We start from the raw sequence: 20,168 nt of genomic DNA on the forward strand, positions 1-20,168 counted from the left end.
GGGTTGCAGTTTGGTGGGGCAGTCCTTCATCAAACCCCCCAAAATGCCTCAACATGTTTTCAAACACTCCTTTGGGAGCACTTCTGATTGAAAACCAGTGACCGGTGCTGGAGCCATAAATATGAATAAGGCAGAATGTAGGTTTTTGTGTTTCCTTTATAGATTTGACATCATTATTATTAGCATGCCTGAAGTATTATGCCCTCTAGCCCTCTACATTAGTACGTTACTTGCATTTGTGTTTCAGGCTGTCTAAATGATAACATCCTGTTCATTGGGAGTGTGGTGGTGGTGGTGGTGGCGGAAAAGAAAGAGGTAATCTCACTGGGGGCTCAGCAACGGGCATTAAAATTGAATAGCATTTCCTAAGTGCTGGCAGCATATGTCTGAGTGCCAGATTCAGAAGGGAAGGCCTGACTCATAGGGTGACAGGGAACATGGGCAGCCACAGGAAGGAAGCTGGAGAACACTGAAAGAACTAACACCTTCACCAAAGCTGAAGACATATCACAGAGATCCCAGTGTTGTATATAAAACACCCAGATGATGGAGTTTAGCTTTGGGTTCAGATCATGCTCCATTTCAGGAATCTCACAAAAGTATATATCAACTGGTCTTTTGCCTGAGATTTTGGATTGGCTGAAATATATTCCTGCTCTTTGAATCCTGCCTGGTTCATTCACTTTGTATCCCTCTCTCCTCCAGTATTTCAAATGGTGTTTGATAAGCCCTGATGAGTACTGAACTGTACTTGGCTTCTGATTCCAGCACCCCAAGAGTAATCTAAAATTTCAAGAGAATTTGGAGTAGTTTCCTGCCAATCCTTAAAGCAGAATTTCTACTGGCTTTCTTGAAGTAAATCTCCGAGAAAGTGTGACTTGTACTGAATTAAACCCAAAGGGTTCTGCAGTAATGTTCTGGTCTTGGAATTTCAGTAAATAGAACATTTTGCAGTGGAGGTCATGGGAGAATCCCAGGGAAATATTCAAAATCATAATTGTAGTCCTTCAAGCTACTTGCCCCATAAACCTCTGCATCACCGTTTTATAATGTGTCGCTCCAGTGGGAAAAGAACAGAGGAACTAAGTTATGTGTTTAACAAGGCTAAAAGAGTTCTATGTAAAAAAAAAAACCCAAAAAACAAAAACAAAACAACAACAACAAAAAAACTTCTCAAAGCAACCCTAGCCATGGAAGTAGCTCCCTTCAGATTTGTCTTATTGTCTTTGTGTCAAATCTAAGAAATATCACTAAAAGATCAAGTTTTTACTCGCTCTGCTCTAGAATGAATTCATTGCCTGCTATATCTCTTGCTCTTCTGCATCTCTAGTGTGGAATTTTTAAGTTCTCCTAGTTTCAGCTCTTAATACAGTCTTTGTCATATGAATGGCATCTCTTAAAAGTTAGAACTCCTAATATTATCTTTCTGTTCTCCTTACATAGTCTTAGACTAAGATCCATTAAAAGTAGAAACAGAAGCCTAGCTGTTCCTTTTAAAGGACAGAAAGTATAAAATGAAACACATACAACAATACAACATTAGTCAGCCCTGAAAATAATCTAAAGCTTGTTATGTGGGAAGGAAATGCCTAGCTATTATGCCCTCAAATAGCTAATATAAGAAAGTATATACATTTGATATAGCTCTCCTGGCAATTTAGATAACCATTTGTTTAGTTTAACCTCAAGACCAAAGAGAACAGAGCTGGCACATATTCAGTGAGGTCTCTGAAGAATTCATTGGCATGTCCAAAACAATTTGCCTGAGACTTTTTTTTGAGTTAGCTGTGAAATTGTCAGACTCTGGTCTACTTTTTTGTTGTTGTGTCATGAATTTTATTTTCTTTATGTATTAAGCACAAGAGAACCTTGAATGTATAATACATAACAAATGATTTTACATTGGCAATTGTAGGTTAACCCAAAACCCCTGAATAGCAATGGCTCACAGCCACAGATTTTATTTCTTACATAACATGTTCTCTTCATGGTAATTACAAATCAGTTTTTCATGTCTTCATTTTAGGATCCAGGCTGAAGGAACAGCCCCTGCTGTGAAAAGAGAAATGGCAGAATCACTCATTGGTTCTTAAAACTTCTGCTTGGGAGTGGCCCACAAAACTCCTCTTTGCATTTCATGAGTCCGAGCAAGTCACACGGACAAGTCTGATGTTAGAAAGCGCGAGGGTATAATCCTTTTAAAGAAAGAAAGAGCAAATAACTGGGAACAGTAACATGGCTGAAGCGTTTATGTGTCTAAGGATATAACATGAGAGTGTGAGGAAGGAAAGGACCGTTCTAGAATTCTAAGTGGAGATAGCTCAGGTCTACTCCTTCAACACAGCGGCGGAACGCTTTTGTGTTCTTTTTTCTGAATAGGTTCCTTTTGTGTAATTGGAGAAATGAACATAGCGTTTTCTTCAATGATAACAATAATATATTTATATTTTCATTATTAAAAAAATTCAAAACATATAGGAAGGCATAAATAAAAAAGTAAAATTCATTAGAAAAAACCTAGGTAAAAATCAGGATATGGTTTATCATAGTAAATATTCCACGTGAGCTGGAGAAGAATGTGTATTTCTCTTTGTTGGACATAGTAGTCTATACATGTCAATTAAATCCAGTTGATTGATAGTGTTTAGTTCAACTATATCCTTAATCATTTTCTGCTTGCTGGACATGTGAATTATTGATGGAGGGATGTTGACGTCTCCAACTATAATGGTAGATTTGTCTGTTTCTCCTTGCACTTCTATTGGTGCTTGTTTATGTATTTTGATGTTCTGTTAGGCACGTACACTTTAAGATTATGTCTTCTTGGAGATTAACTGTTTATAGTTATAAAATACCTTAATCTCTCATAATCTTAATCTCTCATAATATTCCTTGTTCTGAAATCTGCTTTGCCTGAAATTAAGATAGCCGCTGCAGTTTTCTTTAAATTAGTGTTGCATGGTATATCTTCCTTCATCCATTACCTTTTAATCTATCTATGCCTTTATATTTAAACTGGGTTTCTTGTAGACAACATATAGTTGGATCTCATGTTTTATCTGCTAATAAAACATGATAATCTCTGCTGAACCTAGAAGAAGATGGGCAAAAGCAAGTAAAAGACCTCAAAGCTTTCCTACAATTTTCAAGTGTCCTTATTTTATTTTATTTTATTTTTTGCTTTAGCGTCCTCCTGGTTGCTGTAAATCCCTCACAGCTCTTCAGAGTGCTGACAGTGTTAAGAGAGTTTTTGCTTGCTTTTTCAATGTTTCTATGAAAGAATGGACCACTGGATCTATTTACTCTATTTTTATTGGCATCTGCCTGATGTTTTTATATTTCATTTGCTTTTCAGTGACTCAGCTTTTAAAAAATCAATTCTTCTGTTTTTTTAAAATTTGTTATTTTCTGATCTGTATTTAATAAATCCCTCTTTAATATTATTTTATCATTTATTTTCTATAATTTTGACTTAAATGTTTAATTTTTTCTTTAAAAATAAAGTTATCTATTGCTGTGAATTTTACTTAATTCAAAGTGAGCTGTATCATAGGTTTCTAAACAGAGTAGCCTTATTTTATTTTCTTAACAGTCTGTAATTGTAGTTTTTATTCTCCATTTGATTGAGGAATTATTTTTTAAATTTTTATTAATTGATTTTAGTGAGAGAGAAAGGCAGGGAGAGAGAGAGAGAGAGAGACAGGAACATCAATCTGTTCCAGTATGTGCCCTGACCGGGGATTGAACTGGCAACCTCTGCGTTTCCGGACAATGCTAAATCTACCAGGCTATCCAGGCAGGGAGAATTATTATTTTTTACAGTGTTATTTTAAATATTCTATGAGATTTGTTTTATTATCTGGACCATTCATTGTTTATTTCTACTTTTATTGCATTATGGTCTGACTAGGTATGTCTATTTTAAATATTTCAATGCCATAAATATAAAGGTTCATGAGAGCCTTATCTTTACTGGGGATTGTACTATTTGTTAATATAAAATGCCATTTTTAATCTCAATGATTTTGTTTCCATTTTTAATTTGAGATTTATATTGCTAATCCTGCTTTAGTTTTCATAGTCCTTCTTTGCCGTATACAACTCATCTATTTTCAAAAGTTACATCTTCATCTTAAGGAGCAACTCTAACAAATATAAGTTAATTGAATTTTTCTTTTTACTTGATCTGATGTTTGTCTTTTAATTAAAAAAGTTGACTCATCCAATTTTTTGGTGTTATCTAATATTTAACCATATTCCTAGCTTTATGTTTTGTATTTTATATCCTGATAAATGTGCTATTATTTCTTTTGTTCTGTTTTGTTTTATATCATTTTAGTCCCCTTTCTGCTGATATTTTGGAACTTATTCATATTATTTTTAGTCTATTATATTTTTTAATTTGTGCCTTTATTTTTTGTGCCAACTTCAATAATAGAACAGAATCTGTGGGGTCTTCCTCCAGGCCCAACTCAGACAATTATGTGAGCACATATTCTCCTTAATCATCCATATTTTGTTCAATCTGTAATGTTCGTTACAGATATTCTCATTTTCACATTATGAATATTCTTCCAAAAACCTAGTCTTAATATTTACCTATATTAAGTTTACAAACATATTAACAACAATTATTTAGAATGAAAAGTAAGTTTTAATGGCTTCATGTCTCATTTGTTTTTTTTCTTTAGCACACTATTCTGGAAGTGTTCAAATTAATTTTCTTTAAATGTAAGATTAACACAATATTCTGTACCCCTGGGATATGTACTTTTGCTACATCTCTAGTGTTTGAACAATATTTAAATGGGAATGCCTTTCTTCTGGCATGCTCCCCGGTTTACCACAATCTCCACCACTCCATACTGCCTGCTTGATCTGCCTGCCTGCATAGCAGTTTGAGTTTATAAATTCTCTTCTAGACTTACCTAGACCACATACAATTTCAAATATCCAAGTGTTTAAAATGTGATCCTATATTCTTACATTCAGTGGCAGTCTGCTTTACACCTGGTTTTTTTTTTCTTCTTCTTCTTCTTCCCTTGGACTTAGGTTTCTCTGCCTTATACCTCTTTTTTCCTTGATCTTAGGCTTTGGAAGATCGAGTGTGGGAACTCTTGCAGGAAGCAGACAAGACAGCTGAAGAAAACAAGGATCAGAGTCAGGTATATGATGCCATGGCTGACACCCTGGGTGAAGCATGGGCAGCCCTGGTCTCCATGCTTGAAAGAAGAAGGGATCTCCTTGGGTTGACCTCTGAATTTTTTGAAAGTGCCCTGGAGGTTTGTATTTTTATAAAAACTTCTCCCATCTCAATATCAGAGCAAATAAACAGCATTCCTGAAAATGTTTTATTCTACAAACAGATATTGCAGTTGGTTCAAAAATGGCAGGATAACCAAGATTATATGTATACCACATTTAATTTTTGATTGCCAAAGGTGAAATTTTAATATTTTAATTTCTTTATTTTAGAGAGAGAGGAAACCAGGGGGAAAGAAGCATCAATTATTGTACCACTTGTTCATGCATTCACTGGTTGATCCTTATATGTGACCTGACAGGGGATCAACCCCAAAACCTTGGCATATCAGGATGACACTCTAACCAACTGAACTACCTGGCCAGGGCCAAAATTTTAATATTTTAAACAAAAGAACTTAATACAGTTCATTAAAATGAAGTAAAATATTAAGTAAAAATGGGAACTCTTACTTATAAGTCATTATGATATATTTCTCTCTGTAGAAGACAGTAATATAATTATTAAATCAAAAAGTTACCCTGATTATGGGATTACTAGTAATGGTGGTATTGATTAAAAGCTGTTGACTAAAAGTTCTGTTGCTTATGCAAAGGAAATTGCAGAATAGTCCTTGAAATGTATGACTTGTAAACCTAGCATTTTATAGAGTACTTTTCTAAGGCGTATAGTTGAGCTTCTATAGTTCGAACTCTTTAAAATGTAAGCGAAGGAAAAGGTCATTTCCCCTGTGATTTTCTTAAATTCTGCAATTTTTTTGAGATTCCCATTTTAACATATGAGACTCACAGAAAATCATCAAAAGAGATATTATGTTTTGTAGAAGAAGGTTATTGGAAATTTCACTTTTAACTTCCCTGTCAAGTGGCAGTACATTCATTTTCATGTGAGATCACCACTTCATTATGATAAAGCACAAGCTTTAAAAAATATGACATTTCCAAACTGAAAATTCAGGACTTAAATTTAAAATAATGAAGGAAAGAAGATTAGTAATAGAACATAAAAACTGGGGTAGACAGTCTCATGCGTCATGAACTCGGTTAAAAGTACAAAGGAGGAGCAAAAACCTTAGTGTAAGTTTCAAGGTTTGTTTTCCACAATTTGAACATGGAAGTGCAACTTACAATTCATTCTACAGATCATCTTAAGAAGTTCTACGCATAGTTTTCTTTTCTAAAAAGAAACAACCAGGTGAAATATACCTACGGAAGTCAAATTATAGATACACCTGATTTATTCCATCCTAGTAAGTGAGATATAGTTGCCAAATGCCCTTGAAATTCAGCTCATTTGAGCACAGGAAATTAACTTCTTTCAAATATTAGCCTCCATTTTGTTTCTCACTGTGTCATAACATTAAAGCTAACTGATTTTCTCTATGAGAAATTACTTCCAGATACTAAATAAGATAAAAGGAAGTACTGACCCAACCAAAATTCACCCAGAACTTGGATTCCTAGTGAAATGACTAACTGTTTCTTGTATTATTCTGCTTCCAATTTTGTAGACTACTTCATACTTAGCTTAAGGCAAACTCCTACATGATCTGCCCTGCCACTTTAGTTTGCCAAAATGATTTTCATTAGTGATTTTTTAAAAAAGAGAATGACATTAAGAATAGGGATTTTGAAAAATGTCCCATTACCATTTCTATCCTATACAAGCTATAGTAAGAAGAAAATTGGAGAAAAGAAAGTTAAAAATTAATAGTATTTTAGGGAAGCTATTGTTGAGTCAAATTGTTTAAAAATATTTACAATGTCAAATAACTAGCTGAATATAGTGACTACAAAAGTTATTTGTAATGTTCTAAAGGAAAAGAACAAATAATCTACAGGGTTTTAATTTTTTTTTCTTTGAAGGTTCTGCTCAAAGAATGCCTTTAACATCAGTTATTAGAAATGGAGTGAATTAAAGATGTAAATGTTATGTGGATAGAATTCCCTTATTGAACTATGTGCATTCATGAGTTCTTTAGAAATACAAGTATGCATTCAAGATTTCTTTTTGCATGGTAGATAATTATTAAAGGACAGTTTTTTTGTTCATAGACTTAACCATCAAAAAAGTTTTTCTCTTCTCAAACATAGTGCTTCAATTAGGAAACATTGTCCCTAAGTGACAATGGCAAGTGTCCATAAGGTTGTTCTAACAGGATGGTGGAAGACTTCTATGCATTTCACAAGGAGACATGCTCATTAGTCTCTCATTATCCCATGCCATTTATAACTGGTCTTATATCACTATCATAGCAATCATAACACAAATTTTATAATCAAATAGTTATAAAAATATTAAAAATCACTACTATTAAAATGAGAGTTTGGAAAATCTTGGAAAAGAAGACAAGTACTGTGATAGGCTTTTGTTTTTCTCACTGATACTATGCCTTTGTGAGTTTATTCTATACTCGATCCAAAGGTGAACATGTTGATTAAAATGCTGTTATAAACTATGATAGTTATCTTTGATTCTTAGTGTTAAAAACAAACCAGCTCTTTGTCTGCTACTATGAATATACTGTACTAACATAACTAAATATGTCTTACCTTTTTCTAAAATGTGTTTCTAAGAGTAGTTCCCCGGAGAATTTTAGCATTATTTTAAGTATCTCCTTTCTATACTTCCTTCATGGAGAAGCACAAAGAACGAGATAGTTCGTATTGCCCACCCTCTAGGGTGTCAAATTGCTATTCTTATTTATTTATTTATTTTGAAACAGAGGAGAAATTTTCCATTTTCCATTCTTGCTGCATCAAAGCTCATTTTTATTTATATAAATAATGCGTAAAATTATTTTTAAAAATGCAAAGAAAATTACAAATTATAGATTTAAAAACTAAACTTTTACCTCCTTTCACCCATACTTAATCCCATTCCTTCTCATAAATGTAACCTTTCAGTGTATAACTTTTCAGAGCTCTCAGACATCTTTCTGTACAAATATATATATATATTTGCTTTGCGTAGAAATAGGATTTGACATTGCAATCTTCCTGGCCTTTTGGCTAAGATCAAGTTTAGAAATAGGGTTAAATTATATACATTTTTCAGTTCTAGATCTAATTATAGAGGAAAAAACTATATTTCAACCTTCCCTCCAAATGGATTCTTAAGTCAAATTTACTTATATAATTATGTCATCACTGGTTAGTTGTTTTTTCCCAGCAAACTTTCTGGTGATTCTTTGCCAAACTCCCTTATAATGTTAAAAGTGGTCGTATTCATTACGTAGAACACGGAAATTTTATCTGAAAACTTTAATAATAGACATTTGAATAGTAAACAAGTTGGCTTATTTCACCATACATGACATATTTCCAGGCATGAAAGGAATGCAGACAAATGAGAAAAAAGTTCTTGCTTTGGTGCTGGTAAGTTGACTGCATGTGAACGCACTCCCTCACACAGACACCCTAAGCCAGCACATGCTCACACAAACACACATCCTCACATAGACACAACCACATACAGTCAGCAAGGCCATTAGTTCATAAAAATCATCTAACAGTGACATATTGAGTTTTATTTTTTTCAAATGTCTTTCCCCTGTATTTCTGTTGTAGTTTGCCATTAAAATAGACCAAGCTGAAGATTTCCTCCAGAACACTCAGGAGTTTGAGAGTGCCGAGGCCTTAAAATCACTTCTTCAGCTTCATGAACGTCATACCAAAGGCAAGCAATATGTTTACTCCTCACAGAAGCTTTAAAAAAATTTAAAGATGTTAATGTGAGAATGCTCATGTATTATAGTGTAGTTTTGATTATGTATGCATGCTTCAACTCGTTCCAAGAAAGGTTAAAGAAAGCTCTTTTCTTGCTCATCTTCTGCAAGAAGGAAGCAGTTGTAAATGGTTCTAAGGAGGTGGTAGAGGAACAGCCCCTGGAAGGTCATGATAACTCTGAGAGTTACTGAATCCACCAGACTGTGGTTTCTGAGGACAGGGGCCATTTTCACCTTGTTCACCTGTGTATACTCAGCATGTAGCAAGATGCTGGCATCTGGTGGATCACCAAGAAATAAATGGTTGGATTCAGTGAATCTTTCTTCTCAGGTATAGTAAATGGAGGTCAGTCTTTAAATGGCAGTTCTGGATAAAAAAAAAAAAAATTCCTCTTTTACTATCATAGTTAAAAAAAAAAGAGTAGTGAAATTTTTTTCAGATTAAAAAATCTAATAAGACTTTCACTTATCTCTGAACCACTGTAAAGATAGTCTCATTGTTAACCAACGATTTGTATGCTAGTCCTTTTCCAGCAGAATTTGGGGTGGGCAGAATTGTAGTACGGAAGGCATTTGTGAAAGAATAGGCAATTACTGTAATCTCTTTCTGTGGAAGCAGGTTAGATAGTACCAACACTTCTTTTCTTTCTAATGTATTTTTCTAATTATTCCTGCCAAACAGAACTGGGTATCAATGGGTGGTTGCACCCATTTCTCACAGTTCTAACTCAGCTTCCAGGTTGACCAATTTGATCATGCTGGACAGGGGCAAAAGGTGTTTTTTAAAGCCTTGAACAGATTTTGTGTTTCTGTCACTTTCCAAGGGGTCCCTAGATAACAGATCATTATCATTATTTCCCTAGATAATAGATCATTATCATTATTTCCCTTAAACTTAATGATTAAAGCACTCAATCTTTCCTGTGTAAATTTTTATTAGATGCTACCACATGTATAGATGTAATTCTAACTGATGGTTGCTCTTTAGGACCTATCACTGACAGGGATTACAAGCAGCATCAAAAATAACAGTATTAAAGCAGCGGCCTACTCATTTTCGTACAACGGCAGCTATCTAGCTGGGCCCAAAGAGGAAGAAGAGAATCACTTCAAATTCCCCATAGGGTATTGGAAAGTGAATGAAAGTCCAGGTCACTGAGATGGGTTCTGTAGTCTCAATTTAGTCTTTATCCAGCCAACGTGGTCATACGCAGCCATTTTCCCTGTGGAAACCTAGCAGTGACTGATGCTTCAGTTGAGAGGTTCAGTACTGAGGCAATCACATGCAGGTGTTTTCCAGAAAGGGGTTGTAAAAGTAGGGACCTTTTCATAAATATTTTAGGTTGTAACTGGAAAGGGAATGTAGCCTTAATGCTGTTTTGTTATTGTTGGCTCCTTCAGAGTTATTGGGATCTGTGGCACAAGGAGCCAGTTTATATGGGTACATGCTTCTTTGTTTGGAGGCCTTAGACTCCGTGCCCTGGCATCCAGCTAACTGTGGAACCAGTGTCCTGCCTTTAACTGGTACAGTCTGCAAGTATCCACCAGGCCTTCTTTTAATCTGAAAAGATGAATGAAAATGTTAGCAGAAGACAGGAAACATAGTTGACTTTTGTGATGACAAAATATTCCTCTATCCGGATGGCACATTTATTGTGACATTTTTGTGTTCCTCTATGTGATACTTAAAGCACAGGGACTTCAGGGAACTCTGGGCAGTATAATCTGGCTCCCAGATATATCCAGTGGTGGTGGCTTCAGGGGCTTTGTTTTCATAAAATGGGAGTAGATGAAATTTGTTAGACAACTGGTTCAGTGGGATCTGATTAAGATTAGCTAATTTAAAACTTATATTCAAGGACAAAATTCTGATTTTCAGTTGAGGACTTTGTATCTGTCAGTCCATTCAGACTGGTATAATGAAAATCTTATAAATAACAGACATCAATTCCCACACCTCTGGAGGCTGGCAGTCTGAGATCAGAGTGCAGCGTGGTCAGGTGAGGGCCATCGTCCAGCTTGCAGATTCCTCCTTGTTTCCCCATATAGGGAAGGGAGATGGAAGCTTTGTGAGATCTCTTTCTTTCTTTTTTTTTTTTTAATGTGTATTTTATTGATTTTAGAGAGAGAGGAAAGGAGGGAGAGAGACAGACAGAGACGACAGGAACATTGATCTGTTCCTGTATGTGTCCTGACCGGGGATCGAACTGACAACCTCTGTGCTTTATTTAGCATGATGCTCTAGCCAACCGAGCTATGTGGTCAGGGCGAGATCTCTTTCAATAAGAGAACTAATACTGTTCATAAAGGTCTACCCTCATAACCTAATCACCTACCAAGAACCTCACCTCCTAATGCCTTCATATTGGGTAGTAAGATTTCAACATATGAATTTTATGGAAATACAAACATTCATACCATAGCAATATTTATTACTTTTAAATTTATTACATTTAAAATATATCTATATCTTATTTATTTTATAACTGGAAAGTTATACCTCTCAATCCCCTTTACTATGTCTTCTACCCCAGCCCCTCCCCTTTCTGGCAAATGACAAGATTGTATTCTTTTTCTGGCAGAGTAATATTCCATTGAATATATACACCATGTCTTTTTGATCCATCCATCTGTTGATAGACACTTGGGTTGCTTTCAGAGCTTGTATTAGGTAAATGTACAACTTAGAGAATATAGCCAATAATATTATAATAACTTTGTATGAAAACTAGACTTATTATGGTGACATTTTGTAATGCATATCAATATTAAATTGCTATGATGTATAGCTAAAAGTTATTATGACAATTATATTTCAATAAAATATAAAAGCCACTAACAATTCTATTAAGATTCTGAAATGTTGATCATGAGTAGCACAAAATGTGAATTTTAGAGGGACAAAGGTTAATAATGTAATTGTAAAAATTGTAATCAAGCATATTCCTAATATTCTTTTTTTTTTTTTTAGTGAGAGTGAGAGCAAGAGAGAGAGAGAGAGAGAGAGAGAGAGATAGAGAAAGACAGGAAGGGAGAGAGATGAGAAGCATTAACTTGTAGTTGCGTCACTTTAGTTCATTGATTGCTTCTTATATGTGCCTTGACCAAGGGGCTCCAGCAGAGCCAGTGACCTTTTGCTGAAGCCAGCAACCTTAGGCTCAAGAAGCGACCTTGAGCTTCAAACCAGTGACCTCTAGGCTCAAGCCAGCAACCATAGGATCATGTCGATGATCCCACACTCAAGCCAGCAATCTTACACTCAAGCTGGTGAACCTGTGCTCAAGCTGTTGACCTCAGGGTTTTGAACCAAAACCTCAGCATCCCGGGTCGACTCTCTATCCACTGTGCCACCACTGGTCAGATCTTAATATTCATTTTATTTCAGTTAATTTCATCTATGATTTTTCTTTATTCACCATTGCCAAGGCTGTTAATTGCGTGTTAGAAACTTATTCTGTAACATTGTGAAATCAGAACCAGGATGAGTGGATTGAAGTTCCTGCCCTTTGGAATGTTACAGTATTAGTTTCTTCTCTCCTCCACATGACAATCCTTCACATAGTTAAAAACTAATATGTCCTCTCCAGTCTTCTCTTCTATGGATAAAACATGCCTAAAGTGTTTTACAAAAAGCATAGTTTTCAGACCACTTACCATTCTGGTTGCCCTCAATTCCACAACACGTAATTAAAGAATATTTTTTGAACCCATGCCAGAAGAGAAACCTAGAGTCATGTGTCAGCAGATTACATGGCCCTTGTCCTCAGGAAGCCTACAATTTGGTGGAACATGAGTGCATTTACTGGTGAGTTCCCTCTGTGGTTCTGTGGGTCTCTCTGCTGTACCACCCAGCACACATTGCAGTAATAATTTATTTCCTTATTTTTCTCTATCACCAAATTGTGAGACTCTGGAGGGCAGGGATTAGTATATCACTGAATCTCCAGGATTTAGAATAACATCCAGCCCAAAGTATGTTTACTGAGTGTTATTTGTATTTAATTCCAATGTAAGACAGGATAGAATGATAGAAACTTGAGTAATAAACAAGGTACTATAGAGACATTGAGGAGAAGAAAATTGCTTCTAAGTGCTGAAGGATCACAATTCAACCCTCCAGCTTTCCAGTGGTTTCTTAAAATAAACATACATAAGACGCTTCCTTGCAGGAACATTCACATTAATATTTCCTTGTTCTTAGAAGTTATATATATCTTATACGTAGCTGAGATATAGGTTCATTGGGGTCCATTATACTATTATGTCTACTTTTGTGTATATTTGAAAATGCTCATTGAATAAGCTTAAGAAACACCATTCCATAGAGAAATATTTGGAATATTTAAAAATGTGTTAGGTAGAAACATAACCCATGCTCTCAGTGCCAAAGCTGTGACCTTGTTACTTGGAAAGATTGTTTAGTAAGCTATCAATTTACTTAACTTGTATACATTCTTTATTTATCCATCTTGAATTGGATATTTATACTTAGTAATTATGGCAAACTGTATAGGTATTCATATAAAATATACTTTAATGTTACTTTTCTAGATATAATGACAAAATAATTAAAATTTCTTAAATATTTATTAGCCTTACTTTATAAAGTATTATGTCAGTAAGTAGGGTTTTGTAAATGCAGAATGTACAATCTTTAAAATAAATGCACTATAGAGATTTTGTATTTCTTGAAGGTCATGCTATATCTAGATAGTTTAGCCTTTAGAAAAAAATACAGCACTTTGTATGGTCAACTGAAGGAATAAATATTCAGAAAAGCATAAACAATATGAACGTAAAGTCTGAGAAACTGACAGAGGAAGAGCTGAAGGCACTGACAGAGGGAACTGAGAGGAGAATGTGCCCACTTTAATGACTACCTTGTTAGCCACGACAGACTTATTTTAGCCTGGGTACATTTTACAGGTTAACTTTGGCTCAAGAGGCTGCATGCTGGTGATACTGTAGTAGTAGTTATACTATTTTGGCAGAAGTTGAAACAGAAACTAAAAAAAGATTGCAAATGGAAATTTTGGCTAATTATATGTATTTTGTAGGGGCCAGAACAGGTTGGCTTACTCCACTGTCAGTATCTAAGCACCTAAAGTTATGCTTCTCTTTCTCATTGAAAAGTCTAGTGTGTAAGAGCTAGTAATGGAAAGAAAGAAAAGAAATACTATTGGAAACCCTGCACCTGCCCATACTAAGTGTGACATATCCATATACATTATATATATAATTAGTGATATTGAATAGTACAGTAAGGTTATACAAATTAAAACTCTTTGATAGAAAAAAACAATTTTCACTTTTTTCCTGCAGTTTTTTTTTGTTTTTGGTGGTTTGTTTTTTTTTTTTTTTTGGTTTTTTGCTTCCACATAAGAACCTGTTCTAGGCAATAGACTTTTTCCTTACTCATCCTTCTTGTCTTGTTCACATCCACTTCCATTTCCTTGTTTAAGTGATTTACTCTAAATGTTAATGTTCACTCTGACTTTTCCTATTCTCTTTGATGGGGTACCACCTTTTATCCTGGTTCAGGTCTGTGGTTGTTTTCGTTGTTTGTTTCTTGTGTTGTTGACTCCAGATCAGATTGCCCAGTGCAGCGGCCTCACTCAGAGCAGACAGCATCATTTGTTACCTTATGAGACAGATTAGGTCATATGGCAAAAACACTTCAAATTCTTTCCTTTTCATCTCAAGATATCTCTTCACAGTATCTTCACTTATCTCATTCTTTCTTTCAGCTCTCCAATTGTCAGTTAAAAGAGGTAGCCTGCCCAACTACTGCAGCATAATCATTGCTGTGTAGTTTACTGCCCAGTGTTAGAATGCCAGAGTAGAATGCCACAGGATAGTGGGTATGGTTAGTCCATTTCTCAGTGTGATGTTTGCTAATGTACTTACCCTCTGGATGTTTTTCACAGTTTTCATCCAAACAATAAAAAGCTGATATTCTTTTTTTTTCTTCTAAAAAGAAATATTTCAAAGATTTCTGTCTTGTTGATTTCACTTCATCACTTTCTTCCCTCCCGCTTCTCAACCTGGTAACTTGGCTTCTCTTTGTATCATTTACCCATCACAAACCCCCAAATCTTTTCAATGTCCTTATTTTTTTTACATCTCTGGAAGACTGTTGATCTCTATTCCCTAATTCTTCTCCCTCTTTTACTACATTTAATCTCATTCAAGCATTCTATTGGAGTTGAACATCTTTCCTGTGCTAATCATGATACTAGGTGCTGGGGATACAGTCATGGTCTCTGTCCTTGTATTACACTGGAGCCTGTTGGCAAAGACAGAGATTAATCAACTAACCCAACACATAATATAAAACTATAGCTGTGATAAGAGCTGGTAATATCAGGAATATTGTGCTATGAGAACATGTAATCGGGGTATTTGATTCTGTCTTATTTGTCCTTTGAAGAACTGACAATTGACCAAGACTTGAAGTATCAGTAGAATAAAGGTGGAGAAGGCAGAAGACACAGTGAAAAGTTCTGGGCAGGAAGGAGAATAGCATGTATGAGGTATTTAAAAAGATAGAGATAAAGGATGGAGAGATTGAGACAATCTGAAAGGTAAGGGAGAGACCAGACCATGTCAGACATGAAATCATGACAAGGGTTCTGTCCTTAATTCTAAGGCAATGAGTAACCATTGTTTAAAGTGTGTGTGTGTGTGTGTGTGTGTGTGTGTGACACATAGTGTGTTTGGAAAAAATCTCTCTGACTAATAATCTAGAGAATGGATCAATGTACTAGAGAAGGGATGTAATTAAGAGGCAGCTGGAGAAGCTTAGGCAACAGGTGATGATTTTTGTAGTGGGGGTGGAGAAAAGTAGACAGATGCAGGAAATAGAGGGTGAAATTGATAGGTGTTGATATTGGTGGAGTTAGGGAGGAGAAAGTATCATGGATGAATCCTTGGTTTCTGGCTCATTGAAAGTGGACAATTGTCTGACTTCTCCAATTAATCCTCAAGTGGGGTTGCTTCCCAAAGTGCTGTTTCCAACTCCCCCCTTTATACTCTTTCCCTGGGTGATCCCTTGATTTTACATTTAAACTTGCATTTCTACAAGATGCTACCCAAACCATGATCCTATTCACTCCAGAAGGTACAAACTGGTGGCCCATTTGACAGAGGAATGTATTTTATTTATCCTTCAGTATTTTTAATGAAAAATACAAATTAAGAACATTTAAAATCAGAAACTTTCATATAAAGATCTATATTTATAATTGTTTTAAAAATGTACGTTCTATCAACCCATTATTTTCTCATGTCAACAGTTGGTCAGAACCGGTGACAGCTGATCCTGTCAGACTGCTCCTGCATTTTCTACCTTGCCATAGGCCCTGGCATCTGGGGCCCTAGCCACCACAGTCATTAAGTTCTTGTTTGGTCACTATAAACATTAATTAGCCTTTAAACAGCTTTAGTTAATCACCCCAGAATATAGAATGTTCGAAGGAAAGTAGGCACCTAACCAGTATCAGATGGCTAAAAACTACCTGGACCAGTGCTCTGATCCCACAGTCTTGCTATTCTCCATACTGAATTATGCTATCACTACATATATATAGTAAGTATCCTATCACTTGGCTGTTAGTGTTATAGTAATTGTTAGACTAAGGTATTTAATCAGTTGTATTGTACATATTTAAATTCCTTATTTTAGTTTGAAGGTTATATATTTTTTAAATTATATGAAAAGCCCAAATATTACTATAAAGAAACTTGCTCATATCACTATTCTGTTCTTCTAATTTCCTTCTAGAACTCTTAGAACGATCTCTAGCCCTTCTAAATAAAAGTCAACAGCTTACTGACTTCATAGAAAAATTCAAGTGTGACGGACCTAATGTAAATCCCGAGTTGATTCAGGGTGCTCACAATAGCTGCCTGAAGATCGACAGTCTTCTTGAACTTCTACAAGACAGGAGACGGCAGCTAGACAACTACCTGAAGCAACAGCGGCAGGAATTGAGTCAGGTTCTGCAGATATGTGAGTGGGGCCAACAAGAAAATCAGGTAATCCAATGGGCACTGACAGTATCCTGACCTCAACTAATAAAGCTTGATTATTATGTGGACCAGTTATTTCTTGGGACAGTTTCTCAGTTGTGATGGTAAAATCTTTGGCCGTTGGTCCAAACTACCATGTTATTCTCTCAAGCAAGTAATATTACAACAAATACCTTTATTTTCTCTCATTAAAACATTGATTATATTTATATAAATGGGAGAATATATCTATTAGTCTTTTTGTGGATTCTTTGGGGTTTTCAATGTATAGGATCATATCATCTGCAAAAAGTGATACCTTTACTTCTTCTTTTCCAATGTGGATGCCTTTTATTTCTTTGTCTTGTCTGATTGCTCTGCCTAGAACCTCTAGTACCACATTAAATAAAAGTGGAGAGAGTGGACAACCCTGTCTTGTTCCTGATTTAAGGGGGAAAACCTTCAGTTTAGTGCCATTTAATATGATGTTAGCTGATGGTTTATCATATATGGCCTTTATCATGTTGAGATATTTTCCTTCTATACCCATTTTGTTGAGAGTCTTAAACATAAAATTGTGTTGTATTTTATTGAAAGCCTTTTCTGCGTCTATTGATAAGATCATGTGGTTTTGTTCTTTGTTTTGTTGATATGGTGTATTACGTTAACCGTTTTGCGTATGTTGAACCGTCCTTGAGATTCTGGGATGAATCCCACTTGATCATGATGTATTATTTTTTTAATATGTTGTTGTATTCGGTTTGCCAGTATTTTGTTTAGTATTTTAGCATCTGTATTCATTAGAGATATTGGTCTGTAGTTTTCTTTCTTTGTGCCATCCTTGCCAGGTTTTGGTATGAGGGTTATGTTGGCCTCATAAAATGTGTTTGGAAGTATTGCTTCTTCTTCAATTTTTTGGAAGACTTTGAGTAGAATAGGAACCAAGTCTTCTTTGAATATTTGATAAAATTCGCTGGTATAGCCGTCAGGGCCTGGACTTTTATTTTTGGGGAGGTTTTTAATGGTTTTTTTCTATTTCTTCTCTACTAATAGGTCTGTTTAGACTTTCTGCTTCTTCTTGACTCAGTCTAGGAAGGTTGTATTGTTCTAGGAATTTATCCATTTCTTCTAGGTTGTTGAATTTAGTGGCATAAAGTTTTTCATAGTATTCTACAATAATTCTTTGTATATCTACAGTGTCTGTGGTGATTTCTCCTCTTTAATTTTGGATTTTGTTTATATGAGTTCTTTCTCTTTTTTCCTTGGTAAGTCTTGCCAAGGGTTTGTCAATTTTGTTGATCTTTTCAAAGAACCAGCTTCTTGTTCTATTAATTTTTTCTATAGTTTTTCTGTTCTCTATTTCATTTATTTCTGCTCTGATTTTTATTATCTCCTTTCTTCGGCTGGTTTTGGGTTGTCTTTGTTCTTCTTTTTCTAGTTCCTTAAGGTGTGAAGTTAAATGGTTCACTTGGGCTCTCTCTTGTTTGTTCATATATGCCTGAAGTGATATGAACTTCCCTCTTATCACTGCTTTTGCTGACCCATTCATTTTTTAAAAGTATGTTGTTTAGTTTCCACATTTTTGTGGGATTTTTTTCCTCTTTTTTTGCAGTTGAATTCTGGTTTCAAGGCTTTATGATCAGAAAATATGCTTGGTACAACTTCAATTTTTCTGAATTTGCTGATGTTGTTTTTGTGGCCCAACATATGGTCATTTCTTGAGAATGATCCATGTACACTGGAGAAAAATGTATACTCAGTCACTTTGGGATGAAATGTCCTGTAGATGTCTATCATATCCAGGTTCTCTAGTGTTTTGTTTAAGGCCACTATATCTTTGTTGATTCTCTGTTTGGATGACCGATCTAGAGCAGTGTATTTAGGTCTCCAAGTATGATTGTATTTTTGTCAGTTTTTCTTTTAAGGTCAATAAGTAGCTGTCTTATATATTTTGGTGCTCCTTGGTTTGGTGCATATATATTAAGAATTGTTATGTCTTCTTGATTCAGTGTCCCCTTAGCCATTATTGAAATGGCCATTTTTGTCTCTGAGTACTTTTGCTGTCTTGTAGTCAGCATTATCAGATATGAGTATTGCTACGCCTGCTTTTTTTTGGATGTTATTTGCTTGGAGTATTGTTTTCCAGCCTTTCACTTTGAATTTGTTTTTATCCTTGTTACTTAGATGAGTTTCCTGTAAGCAGCATACAGTTGGATTTTCTTTTTTAATCCATTCTGCTACTCTGTGCCTTTTTATTGGTGAGTTTAATTCATTTACATTTAGTGTGATTATTGACACTTGTGAGTTCCCTATTGCCATTTTATAGATTGCTTTCTGTTAGTTTTGTGTCTTGTTTGATCCTTCTCTTTTGTTTTTCTATCTTTTGTTTTTATTTGGTTGTATTCCATACATCTTTCCTCTGTTGCTATCTTTTTTTATCTCATGTGCTTCTGTGGTGGTTTTTTCAATGGTAGTTACCATTAAGTAATGAAAAGGGTTCCTACCCTGTTCATTGTAGCGCACTATTTTGTGAGTACTTTTGCACTCCATCGTCCATTGCTACTGTTAATCTCCATCCTCTCCCCTCCCTTTCTTTTTGTTGTCACAGTTTAAATTTGGTTTTATTGTGTTCTTCTTGGAGCTTTTACTTGTGGCTTTGTTTTTTTTTTGTTCTTTGTATCTGATTGGAGAACCCCCTTTAGTAATTCCTGTAGTGGGGGTTTTCTGATGATAAATTCCCTCATCTTTTCTATATCTGTGAATGTTTTTATTTCTCCTTCATATTTGAAGGATAGCTTTGATGGGTATAGTATTCGTGGCTGAAAGTTCCTCTCTTTCAGGACTTTAAATATTGGGGTCCACTCTCTTCTAGCTTGTAGAGTTTCTGCTGAGAAATCTGTTGATAATCTAATGGGCCTTCCTTTATATGTTGTATTCTTCTTTTCCCTGGCTGCCTTGAGAATTTTTTCTTTGCCATTGGTTTGTGCCAATTTCATTATGATGTGCTTTGGAGTAGGTTTGTTGGGGTTAAGAAAACTCGGAATTCTGTTTGCTTCTTGAATTTGAGGCTTTAGTTCTTTCCACAGGCTTGGGAAGTTCTCATCTATTATTTGTTTGAGTATGTTCTCCATTTCATTTTCTCTCTCTTCTCAAATGGGAGAATATAGA

General features: G+C 35.2%; 1 protein-coding gene across 3 annotated transcripts in view; it reads left to right on the forward strand.

Annotated features, from left to right (window-relative positions):
* CCDC141 (coiled-coil domain containing 141) overlaps positions 1-20,168 on the forward strand; it is a 223,210-nt gene that overhangs the window by 45,824 nt on the left and 157,218 nt on the right. For 2 of the 3 annotated variants that reach the window (XM_066281128.1, XM_066281126.1), the window contains exons 3-5: positions 5,091-5,282; positions 8,833-8,941; positions 16,774-17,027. In XM_066281128.1, the coding sequence (XP_066137225.1) occupies positions 5,091-5,282; positions 8,833-8,941; positions 16,774-17,027 (555 nt within the window). The remainder of the gene's footprint in view (positions 1-5,090; positions 5,283-8,832; positions 8,942-16,773; positions 17,028-20,168) is intronic. The other variant, XM_066281127.1, reaches the window with a different exon arrangement.

The sequence above is a fragment of the Saccopteryx bilineata genome, chromosome 5 (genome assembly GCF_036850765.1).
Source record: "Saccopteryx bilineata isolate mSacBil1 chromosome 5, mSacBil1_pri_phased_curated, whole genome shotgun sequence".
Lineage (NCBI taxonomy): Eukaryota > Metazoa > Chordata > Mammalia > Chiroptera > Emballonuridae > Saccopteryx > Saccopteryx bilineata.